The sequence below is a fragment of the Centropristis striata genome, chromosome 17 (assembly GCF_030273125.1).
Source record: "Centropristis striata isolate RG_2023a ecotype Rhode Island chromosome 17, C.striata_1.0, whole genome shotgun sequence".
NCBI classification, from domain to species: Eukaryota; Metazoa; Chordata; class Actinopteri; order Perciformes; family Serranidae; genus Centropristis; species Centropristis striata.
Window position 1 is genome coordinate 19,813,165 of NC_081533.1, and position 12,792 is coordinate 19,825,956.

A 12,792-nucleotide genomic window follows, 5' to 3' on the forward strand; every position below is an offset into this window, starting at 1 on the left:
CAATTAATGAAATTTTCAAATAAAACGTTCAGTTTTGTTTTTAAAGAGGCGTAAAAACGTTCATGCTTTAAAATAGGGAATTATGTATTATAAGATTTATTAAAACACTAAGAGAATCAAATTACAAGCTATGCTCATGTCTGCTCTTCAGACTATCCTTTTGTATTGAATATAAATTATTTGCGTTTTAAATTTAAATAACAAATTCATTTCCAAATATCGCAAAGAACAATGTTTGACAATCCAACAGCAGCATAATAAAAAAAGAAATGCTGGAACTAAAAACAGAGAGACAGAAGACATGGCACACAAGCTTCACTGACAACATTAGAGCACATTTAAAATAAATGACTGGGGATGTATCCGGCTCCCTATGGGCACCCATTCAGATCTTTTTTTTTTTAATTTTTTTTTTTTTACAATGTCTATGTTGGCAAAAGAGCCATGTCTGAGTGTGCAGTTGCAGGCCCTGCCCAGAAGCCAAGATACACCCCCAATGAAAAACCCCACAGCACAACAAACCTGTTGGATTCTTGTGACAAAGCTATAGTTTGTTCAGTGCTTACACACAACATCTAGAGCAGTGTTTTTTTTAATCAAAGCCCTGTAAAAACCCTCAAGGGTGAACACTGGCATTTCAGTTTAGTGCAACTCCATTTCTCTCAACTCTCCAATCATAAAGTTGCTTTCTGTTCCTGGGCAGGAACAAAGATGTGCAACCTCACAGTTTCTCCAAGACCTGACATGAAAAAAAACACTGCCCTAGCCACAATGTTAAAGAATGAAAAGAAGCTAGCACACCTTGTGTGTTGTACATGCCCAGAGGGTTGTTATAGACTGCCGATTCCCCAAGCAATGTATTATAGGGATTGTTAGTGCCATGAGGACGTAGGAGTGCATTAGGTATAAGATGGTTAGCCATAGCCCCTGGAGCAGCCAGAAAGAGACAGAGTGAGACAGAGAAAAAAAACAGAAGAGAGCGTTGAGACAGAAAAAAGGTAGGTGGGTAGATAAATTGAGATATAGACAGAGAGAAAGAGAGAGAACATACATATCAGTTGGGCAGATGCAGCTGAGCAATGACAGCCATTAACATCCAAATGATCACATGATCATTAATGTGAGGGGTTTTACTACATGAAAGTGGCAGAGCTGAACTGACATGGCTAATGGGACCGATGGAAAGTGTGTTAATTGTATTGTTAATGCCGGCCATTAGTGTTAAGCCTGTTTTTGTGCTCCACATTCAGGCAGCATACTCGTGATAACAGACATCAATTACAACAGCACCGACATGGCCAACACAACACATGTACTGTTACATTCCTAGACTGAAACAGGACAGAATACAATAATCACTCAGGACACTGTTTGGCCTTTGAGGCTGGAGTAATAAATAGAAATGTGTGCTTAAAAATGATTTTAAATGAATGTTCAGGGATTGCAGTACAACACTAGTAACTATGTAAGAACGGCAGGCCTGCAGCAAAGTGTGGGTAATCAGCATTATTCTGAAATATTTGCTTTTTTTTGGTGTCTTTTTCTTAAGAACAGGAACAGAAAGGCAAGATCTGTTACAAAGAAAGGATAAAACTGTGTGTTGGTCTGCTCCAATGTATGATTGAATCCTTAGCATGCCTAAGCTAACTTGGATGCCTTACATGTGAAGTTGACATTCAAGTAAAAACATTCTGGTTGAATTTTGAAAACGTGTGTAGGCATTGAAAGTAATGAAAAGTCAAGATTTCAACCTGCAAAATGTGAGCATCTCTATTCTCAGGCTAGTTCAATATTCTGTTAACACACATGAACCCTCCTGTTGTCTTTGGGTCAAATCTAAATTAATATTATCTAGTGAACCCTTCCCAACCTTAACCTGTTTGAAGAGTTGTATGTGAGGCCTCTTTCACTTTAATCTGCCCTGGACCATTTTCCTAATCTCCACCTGTGTGGAATTTGTTCGGCCTTTTCATTCATTGTTTATCATTTCCCTCTTTTTTAATTGGTTGACTAATTGTTATAATTTTACATTTAGGGCTGAGTTGGACTCTTGTGAGAATGCAAAGCTTGACAGGTGTAGTAACAGCACAGAGGGAGGCCTAGTGGACATTCACATACTGCTCTATTATTATTATTATTGATTGTAGCACTGCCAACCTTATGAGCAGATGTGGTATAATATTTCCTTTTTCTACAAAGATGACATATTTTCTCTGATTCTCTAAAGTGCCACTGCTGAAATAAGCCCTGAATGAAATGACACTTCCTCTCTTTGGTCAAGATGGTGATTACTTTGCTCCAACCTCTCCTTCACACAAACAGAACAGAGGCTCATTTTCTATTTATGCGACGCTTGTCCTCAGATACTTGCTGCCAGGATCTGGCCCGAATGACTCATCAGTTTCCCAACCACATAGTATCACACCAAAGCAACCTTCACAGTCTGAGCCCTGTGATTAGCTGCAGATTTGAGGGCTGCAATCTTAAACATGAATGGTGCAGATTCCCTGATGTTTGTTTTTCCTTTTGCTGTTGATAAAAATAATTTATTTTCAAGTGTTTGAATATATTATGCGGAATATCAAGTATGCTGAAAACATTCACATTCATTTCCTGTTTACAAACTATTTCCCCCCTGTCAACATGATATGATGCTATTATTTTTAAAGCAGCAAATTCAAGACTTATGATGGTGATACATGCATGTGCTTCCAGTATGCTCTATGCCAGAGCGGGTAAACATCTTTTATCTAAGGTACAAGTACACAGCAATTAGATCCTCTGGCAGGGAGCACTGTTCTTTCCTAATGCTCTGAATCTGTCAGAGCAATGGAGAAAGATTTTCATATTACCTTGTGACTCTTTCAAAAGTTGGGTTTATATCTTTTTGAGGGTGTTTTTATTACAGACATATTTTCTATCTTGGAAGACTCTTCTAGATTAAAAAAAAATAATAATTACAGTACTGCTGATTTAAGCTCATCTTTCAGCATTAATTCAATTTTTTTGTTTGAGTTTGGGATTAATTAGGCATATTATAATTTTGCTGGGAAATCAGAATGTTGTTTTGATTGAAAAAAAAAAACCTTTAATTGGTTGTTGCTGTTGCTGCTTGCCCTAATTACAGCGTATTGCATTAACACCGGCCCCTTTTTGAATTCTTCCAATGACAGATCCCCCACTTATTGTGTCCGTGTTTGATAAATTGGACGAAATCCAAAACCTCACTGATTTTGTGGTGCAATAATCCACAATGCTGGGAGAAACTGAACATGCAACACTATCAAGATGATTGCATGACTCGGCTCTCAAGAGGAGCGCAGCTGCGAACCCGCCTTTTAGATGCGAAGGGAGGGAAAGAAACAGGGGTGTGGAGAATCAAAAGGGCAAATCAGCAACTAATATTCACTCCTCAACTCATAATTTCTTAATAACAACACAGGAGCAGCCACGGATAAGTATGATTCCATTTGCATCTGTTCCTTATGATACTTGTGATGGAACGGCACACTTCCAGGCACACTCTTGAACTCCTGTGAGTGTTGTCTCTATCAGATCCAGCCTGGTAAGAAGCCAGGGGTATAAAGTTGCGTTAATAATTTCTAGCAACGCCTTTTGCTCTACTCTACTTCTCACTTGATTTATTATCTCAGTGAACATTTGAATAAGGGTATGCTTTAGGTGTGACTACTTATGATTTGTGCAACCGCATGTTTACATTGTTGGACACCACATGCACAATATAACATAATATTGAGGTCCAAACTTAAAATGATGGGACAAGTTTAAGTCCAAAAGTCTTGAAATAAAGCGAAGCAGATTTTCTGTGATTGCCTTCAGCACCTCAGACAGGTTTCAGCTTAATTAAGTAATCGCTGCTGCCATCATCGCCACCTAATCTCTTCCTCAAATTCTCCATTTAAGGGTGATAATCAGACCATGAGCATGTTTTATTCATAAAAGCTGAATCATCGTATCATAAATGATGTGGAAAAAATGCCCACACGGTCAATATTGCATTCTCAGACAAATATATATTGTATAGGGGTATAAAGTTGCGTTAATAATTTCTAGCTACGCCTTTTGCCTAAATGGAAGATCCTTGTACACTTTTCTTCAACTCCGGACACACAGCCCCAGTTCTGCCTCTCCACAATGGATAAAAGCAATGTCTGTTGATGGTGCTAAGCTGAGTGCCTAATTATTGAGATCTTGACACTTCCTCCCCGTGTCGAACATTAATCCATCATTGTAACTATGCATTAGTGTCTACGCAAGCAGGCGCCCAGAGCGAATTTAGAGAGCAAGCAGTGTGGAACTCGAGCCCTCCATCAACAGATGCGATGAGTGGGGAGAGTGTTAGGGATGGATGCCAGCCAGGGCGGTATTTGCCACTTGATGTCAGATGTAGTCTGGTATCTATTTTCTATACAACCTGAGAGACTCCGAAGTTAACTCTATTCACAGCGCCGCTGTCAAATGCATTATGGTAAAATACTTTTTATTAACGTGTTTCTGAGAGGGGATTCCACTGAATTGATTTCTAGGTTGTTATTCAGCAGTTTTCCTGCGAGGAAGCCTAGTTTCACTTTCAGGGCTTGTGCAGTCAGACAGCAGTGTGGGGTGTGGGAGGATTTTATCACCCTTATCGCCTGCCACAAAACCCCAAATTCATTTCATTCAAATAATTGCATTTCCTATTGTTTAGATGAAATTAAACCACTTTTTTTTGTTGACTACTTTAAATTACTACACGGTTGAAATGATCTGTTGATGTTTCAAAATAAAAGATGTGATAAATAATTTTCTGTAGCAGTGTGACACCAAAGACGGATTTTAATCCCTTCAATCTCTGCCTTGTATTCACCATCACGTTCTCTTTCATCCAAGCAAAACTGTTGACAAACGCACCCAGCCATATGAGGAGCTACATAGCTATTGACAGCAGTTCTGATGCATTTAATTTCTCATATTTTAGAACTCGCTCCAATATTGGATGATAATTAACAGTTTAATAGAAAATGTCTATGCGCTAGGAATCTTAATTATGTGGAGTATCTGAAGCAAACTATTGTGAAATGACTGATTTACCTTGACATGAGATTTCTATCTGAAAGACTTTGTGTCCCTTTCAATAAAAAGCAACTGTAAGTACGATTCAGGAAAAGAAAAAAAGAAACTGTTAAATTAGCATTAATTGTAAGGCGAAGGCCGGGCTATTGTCATTCATAGTGGAGTCATTCAAGTAAATATCTGCTGTGGGACCAAGTACCTCTGTTGAGCGATGCAGAGCTGTTGATGTCACCGGTCATAAAAGAGGACTCTGACTGTTTTCTGACTGTGTCATTCCACATTCGACGGATGCGGCTCTGCAGAGACAAACAACATGTCAAAACACATCAGAATATTCACTCTGAACAACACTGTTGAAAAATCAAAGTCTGCACATGGAGGATGACTTAATTTAAATGACAATCAACCAGACATAAAAAGCATTATTATATGCTTTTTAAGTTCTATTACAAGCATAGACTCACATACTTTTAACACAATGGAGATATAAAACATAAAAGAGACTGTCAGCTTTTTAATCTAGTTTATAAACCGTGAAACATGTGAGCTGTGAGGATAAGTATCCTCCAATTAAAGATGAGCACTAGTACTGGGATAGGTGAAGTCAATAATAAAGTCATCAGTCAGGCTCTCAGAATCAGTGTCTACGGTTGCAAAGGCTCAATCCAAAAGGGTTCATCCTGGTTAATTATGATAGAGTCTCATGGGCTGTTGCACAAGCTAAGGGTCTGGGTATCCAACCACAGAGCTGACTACTTTCCGTCCTGTGCCAGGGGGCTTGGCAGAGGATTTCAGATTAATACTGAACAGACTTGGTGATGGTGAAAAGAAAATATTTTCTAAAATGTCTTGTGATAAAGTGCTCACTCAAGCAAAGTATAATTCAAGTTTATTTCAACAAAGGTCTGACAAATAATCATTCTTAATCTTTAGTAATAACATTGCATTGAAGTATAATTTTTATCATAGATAAAATAGATAGCCAATGCGGAAGTTCCTTAAATCTGCATTCAATCTAATGGGTGGCAGGGGGCAATAGAAATCTATGTGAAAATAACTCTACTTCTCACTTGATTTATTATCTCAGTGAACATTTGAATAAAGGTATGCTTTAGGTGTGACTACTTATGATTTGTGCAACCGCATGTTTACATTGTTGCACACCACATGCACAATATAACATAATATTGAGGTCCAAGCTTAAAATGATGGGACAAGTTTAAGTCCAAAAGTCTTGAAATAAAGCGAAGCAGATTTTCTGTGATTGCCTTCAGCACCTCAGACAGGTTTCAGCTTAATTAAGTAATCGCTGCTGCCATCATCGCCACCTAATCTCTTCCTCAAATTCTCCATTTAAGGGTGATAATCAGACCATGAGCATGTTTTATTCATAAAAGCTGAATCATCGTATCATAAATGACATGGAAAAAATGCCCACATGGTCAATATTGCATTCTCAGACAAAAATGTCATTTTTAGGCCCTTCTGTGTCAACCACAGGTGACACACAGCTCATATATTCTAACAGGAACACAAACTGACACGGACACTTTCATTAACATATTGTACGTCATGCTGTCCCCCAGCACTGGAGGCACAGATGGGGTGAAAATGACATTGCTACTTCTTGTTGTTTTTCTTGGACAGTTAAAAACTTGAACCATTCATAGCCAACAGCTTCGAATGTACTTTGCTGATTACACATTCATTTAGAAGCCTCAGAGTAAGCAATAAACAAGCACGTCTCTCTGAGTGTTTCCATTCCTGTCTTGCTCGTATAAAGCGACTGAGCATGAGGTTAGAGCCATCTTGTCAAAGCACTGTGTATAATTAAACGCTTTGATCTGTGTGCAGAATCCAGCTTGTATCGTGGGTTGCCACTGCATGCTTGACTCTAAGGACTATTTATATCCGAACACTGGAAGGAAATCACAATCTTTAGAATATGGATATGATGTTCAATTACAGTGTATCATAGCAATTCATCCTATACTTCATGTCAATGTGGGAGGAATCCATTAACAATTCAGTTTACAAGGAGACAGAATTCACATATTTTGGCAGCATGAACAAATTCCCCACAAAGCTTGAGCCAGTACTTTAGTCAGCGTCGCTGCACCAATGTGCAGCCTGCTCCGCTGGAAATGAATTGCAGGCTGACTTCATGTACTTAGAAAATGTTTAGCTCAACGAGCACATTATCCTGCTCTCACTTCCAAACAAGAACATATGCTGTACTTCCTTGCAATCTATCATGCGTACCTACGCAGTCACCTTTACAATCTTTTCCCATTGCTTTTCCGAGGAGGTGCACATCTGTGTAATGTCACACATTGTTATTTGGGAATAAGTCGCCTTCACTTTGAGCTACTGAAGACTACTTGAAGATAACATTTAGTGGTGATCCAAAAACAAATTAGGCTAATTTGTTCCTGATAGAAAAGATCCTGTTGAGGGCACTTAGAGGGGGATCATGAAAAGTCTTCCTACCTGTGACCCCGTAGAGTAACGTCCTGGAGCACGAGAGGCTGTGCCTTTCCCAGAGCCGATGGAGCTGTCCACACTTTTGCCACTGCAGCAGTGAGTTCGCAGGCATTTTCCATACTCCTTACGCACCTGTATGAAATTAAAGAACAGGTACAGTACATGCAAGATGATGATTAGACCAAGAGTAACAATCTCATATCATATCTCATTGATGCTTTTCTGGCATATTTAAATCAAGCATGAAATTAATTGAATGATATATAAAGTCAACTTATGTCACATCCTACACAATCTTTGTGTAGGATGTGACATAAGTTGACCCATTTGATCAGGGGCACATATTTCTGGGCTTCTATGTAGCCTATAACAGATGTCTATCATCTATGACATTCCTGCTCTCCATATTAATGCAGATAAATAATTTAAAAAGGCTAATTAGGAGCTAAATCATTGTCAGACAATAGCCTATGGGTTGCGAGATAGCATTTCAGCCAATGCATTCCACTTCTTTTGCTCTTCACATGGACTCTTTTCCTGCATGCAACCAAAACCCGCTCAAATGGGATTGGTTGATACTACTTGGACTTCAAAAATACAAACCAGAAAACATCCAATATATGCATTCATATGTGTATGTTTCGAGATCACAAACCTTCTTCTGCAGCACACAGTGGAAGATGAAGATGAACATTCCCTGCAGGGAGTTGAAGATGGTGAACAGGTAGGCCATGACCACCGTGCTCTCGTTGACATACATCAGGCCAAAGGCCCAGGTCAGGCCCAGCAGGCAGAGCAAGGCAATGGCTCCAATCACCCATGATCTGGAATATGAAAGAACATTCATCTTACAATCTATTCAACAAAGTTAGTATGTTTAAAATCTTTTACAACTGGGTTGGAACTTGCAAGAAACAGTGGAAATTGTGAGAATAACTCAAGGTTGAAAGCCACAGATTTAACTGAAGTGTAAAAACTGAATAAAAAAAATATCCAAAATGTATTAAGGTCAAGGAATCATTTAATCCACAGTTAAAGGTTTTCCTATGAGAGGGAGAAGAGGCACAGAAATGAAGAGGGGAAAGAAATTGATGAGAAATGACAATGGCTTTAATCTTCATTTTCTGATTCTGTCCTTGCCTTTGCTACCTTTTCCTCTCCTTATTTGCGCACTTTCAAGCAATGCCATTGACTATTTGAAAAGTCATAAATGATCATAAAACTGAAGATTCATATAAACGATAATGGAAGTCTGAATAAATGAGTGTGTAACAAATATTGCATTTTCATTAGAAGATTATTTACATGAGTATATTACATGTTGGTTTCTATACCTATGGCTGAGAGGCTGAACTGAGAAATGCCTGGAGAACACAGAGCCTATTAAGAATGAAAGGCTCTATCTTCATGCGGCCACACTGCGGAGATATGTGGCACAATCTAGGTATTTTGGTGACTCCCTGTGTGCCGCAGTAGACAAGGCGGAGTTAAGATTAAAATCTGATTCTGCCTGACAGCCTGCATGTATGAAGATCTCCCCTTTCAGTTGATTAAATTAGTTTACAGTCATCTGAAGGAGGCAGTTATGGTTCCCCTCTTCAGCCTCTAATTTGAGTGGAACGCATTGTCAAAGCACAATTGTGCACACCAGAGTAATCAGGTGAACAGAAACTATTCCTGAGTGTCTAAAATAATAGCAAACTTCTCTGCTTTTGTGCACATCAGTGGTTGGTAACATCTTGGTATTCTAGCTTCAAGGTCCAAATTAGCAGAGACTTGAGAGGTGGAGGAATTCTTACAGCATCAACCTGCAGTTGCTAAGCACAACACAGTGTCGTAGTTCAGAATTGTGGATACCAACATAACAAGTATGGTTAAATGATAGAGGCCCCCAGCTGTCTCACAAGGACATACATCACTGTTTTGCAAAGTTAACTTTTTATATGACAGTTTTCATTGTAAATTATGATGAGGTCGTTGGTTATAGTATGGCATTATTAATGCATTAGATGGAAGAAAACTGCTGCTCTACAGAAAGCATGCAGTCTGTGTTTAGCTAGCAAGCATGGTCTTTATAATTAGGCTCGCTGTAAGTGCAAGTCTAGCACAGCTTTGGGTCATACCTGATCACTTAAAGGCCGCTTTTACTCAAAATATCTGTGCGCATGCAACTTCAAATTATGTTTTTCCATGTTGACTAAATTATAGAGGATATCAGCTGATTTAATGTGTGAAAACGCTTACACACCGTCATAATTACTACTAATTTATGTTGAGCATTGTGTCCTAATTGTTGATGGTATTTATAACTGCAAGCGGGTTATTCTAAAGCCTACTGTATTACCTAGAAATAATGCATCTGCCAGGCATTATATCCAGGACTTATCAGTAATAATGATTTTAACAGTTGATTTATTATTGTTTTAACCATTATTTTCAAGTATTTCAAGAATACATCAATTGCTTGTAGCTAACTATGTCATCCCTTTTTCCGGATTGGATTCAGTTTGGAAAAAGTGACAACTGACAAATGTCATAAGTGAATCTACATTACACTACTAATATTTCTATAGAGTGCAGTGTGGAGATACAGGTGCCATTAAAAACTAATCTTGCTGGTCACGTCAGTAGGCTATGTATATCTAACACAGGAGTGCTGTGTGCACACTAATGCGGCCTTCAACATGACTGAGTAGTCCACAATAAATCATGTTAATGATTCAGAGAGGCACCACCTAGATGGATTTGAGTGTGGATTTGTTCATATGGGGGAGTTAATGAAAGATGGCATTATGGGGAAATGGTCATTTCAATTTTGTCTTACTTGATCTCAGGCTCATAATCCTGATAGCTGGGCGATATCACGAGAACAAAAAGAAAACAGGCAGAAAAAAATCAAATCACAGAACAAAAAGATGGAGAGGTGTAATCCAAAATGTGTGGCCAGAAATACAACAAACACATTTAGACAGTAAGAGGGAAACAATACAGCAACAAGGAAGGCTTGTTTTGGCAGTGGAGATGAAAGCTACATTCAGAGCATCTGCATCCAAACATCAAGGCCAGACAGTCATACATTTTGGGAAGAGATTTGTTAGTGATTTACAGGTGATAATTATGCTGGTTCACTGAAGTATCCAGCTCGCCTCATAAATGCTGGCAGACCTTCGCATTTAAGCTGTTATAAATGGGCCAGGTGTGAAGCAAAATAAATGATTTATGAATTCACCAGGGCAACCATTAAACATAATTTTCCCAGGGCTGTCTTAATGACCTGGTGGGAGAGGTACTTCATCAAGGCGACTGCCCCCGGAATGGACACAGAAACACAAGCAGTGGGCACAAAGACGACTAAATATTGTCCTCTAACTAGTGGCAGTTTGGTGTGAGGAATGGTTTATGATAGAGACACAAGAGGTCATGAGAAATGCATCCGAGAGAGGACAGGATATGAAGAGGCTACGACTCATATCGCACGCGGCTTATCTTTTGCTGGAGTTATCAGATAAAAATATGGGGATGAATTTGAGAGCTGCATGGAAGAAGCCTTGAGGCAAAACTTCAGAGACTGCAAAACAGTCACTGAAAAGCATAACAGCTCACTTACAAATGAAGAGGGTACATTTCAGTTGAGTTTTATCCTGTCAGGACTGTTGCATGCCTGAAAGCTACTTATACAATAACAGTTACAGAACCTATCGGCTCATATTTCTGTCGTCATTATGCTGAAAATTGTTTATGTTAAGTGTAGTATATGGCGATGCAAATCAAGTTATTTGGGAGTAAGTCTAATTAAATGTCTGTTTTAATCAAATCTTAGAATGCTGAATATAGCATCTATGCAATATAAGTACTATAGCTCAGCTGTGCTCGTCAGAAAAGCATATATTCATTGGAATGCTTATACAGCATAAAGATATACAATCCATCTGTGAGGGCTGCAGCAGAGCACTTTCAGGCTTTCGAAGCACAAAAAAGAGAGAGAAGCTTTATTGTGCTAATTGTCGAGAAGAAACGCCAAAAACGAGCAATTTTAAGCAGAGAACTACTTCAGACTGTGGCATCAAATTACTGCCAATTTCCTTCAAAATGACTTAATTTGCAGTGGTGCCATTCATTGCAATGTCACAGATCATTTATGTATGAGATTGCAATTGGTCAATTCAACCTGTTTCAAATCTGTATAGAGTCATTTTATAGGCTGTTTCTGGGAGGAAAAGAGGAAGTGCTGTGATCAAGCCGACAGGGTGTTAATTATTTAACCAAAGGTATGCTTAAAATGCTAATCACCTCAAAGTGTTTAAGACATCAATAGCACAAAGTTTTTGATGTTGGCATAGAGAGATTTTTTTCTTAAATCTCTGAAATCATCCTCGTTAGCATATTTCATTTGAAGTTTCTCATCTGCACTGGGAGGAAGCTACGCAAGTCAAAAATCACACCTTTCTTTAAAAAATGTTCAGTCCATCATGTTCTAAATATGCCACATTCAGAAGCAAGATTGGTATTTAAAGACACAACGGTGCAAAAGTCATGTTGTAATCCATGAATCACAGGGCAGCAGCAGCCGCTGTCTCCATTAGGGGGTGAGGAGGGAAAAAACACATCAAACACAATATCAATTGGATTCTACATCCTCTACTGAGAAATGGTGCATCTTACCAGTGCCATTCTACAATAACACATCCATCATAATAACGGTAGCTAAAATGAAGAGGGAAAAGAAAAATGGAAGATGAGGAACAGAAAAGATGTTAAAGATAAACAAAGGCAGAGATAAAAAGGCAAGATGTGAGTGCTAATCAAAAGAAAGAAAAGAAGAGAGGGAGAAAAAGAGATACACAGTGAAAGAGATGAAACATTCATATTAAAACAAGGCGGTGTGATGAAATCCGAACAGAAAACGTGACATCAGAGCGTAAAGAGGAATCAAATAGCAGAAAGATAAGACAAAAAAAAAGACACACCTCATTAAACGGAGCTAAATTGACTTAATTAACCCGTGGTATCATCATCATCAAACCAGTTCACCTTGATAACTCCAACAAGAGCTAATATAGAAAGTAAGGCAATAATTAATCTGATTGGCTCAGTTATAACAGAAAGCTGCAACACTAAATTAGACAAATGTTGAGAGAAACACCAATAAACCATTGTTTAGACTTACCTACTTAAAAGGCTTAAGGCTATGACAGGATGTGTTTGGCAAAGCTAAAGCTAGTCGTCTGAATATTT

The 12,792-nt window shown here is 38.6% G+C and overlaps 1 protein-coding gene across 1 annotated transcript in view; it reads right to left on the bottom strand.

The window, feature by feature from the left end:
- The window catches only part of LOC131990219 (adhesion G protein-coupled receptor L3-like), a 229,100-nt gene that overhangs the window by 4,750 nt on the left and 211,558 nt on the right, over positions 1-12,792 (bottom strand). Inside the window, exons 20-24 of the mRNA XM_059355625.1 lie at positions 10,382-10,408; positions 8,213-8,381; positions 7,564-7,689; positions 5,273-5,369; positions 802-927 (exon numbers count right to left, since the gene is read on the bottom strand). Of these exons, the coding sequence (XP_059211608.1) occupies positions 802-927; positions 5,273-5,369; positions 7,564-7,689; positions 8,213-8,381; positions 10,382-10,408 (545 nt within the window). The remainder of the gene's footprint in view (positions 1-801; positions 928-5,272; positions 5,370-7,563; positions 7,690-8,212; positions 8,382-10,381; positions 10,409-12,792) is intronic.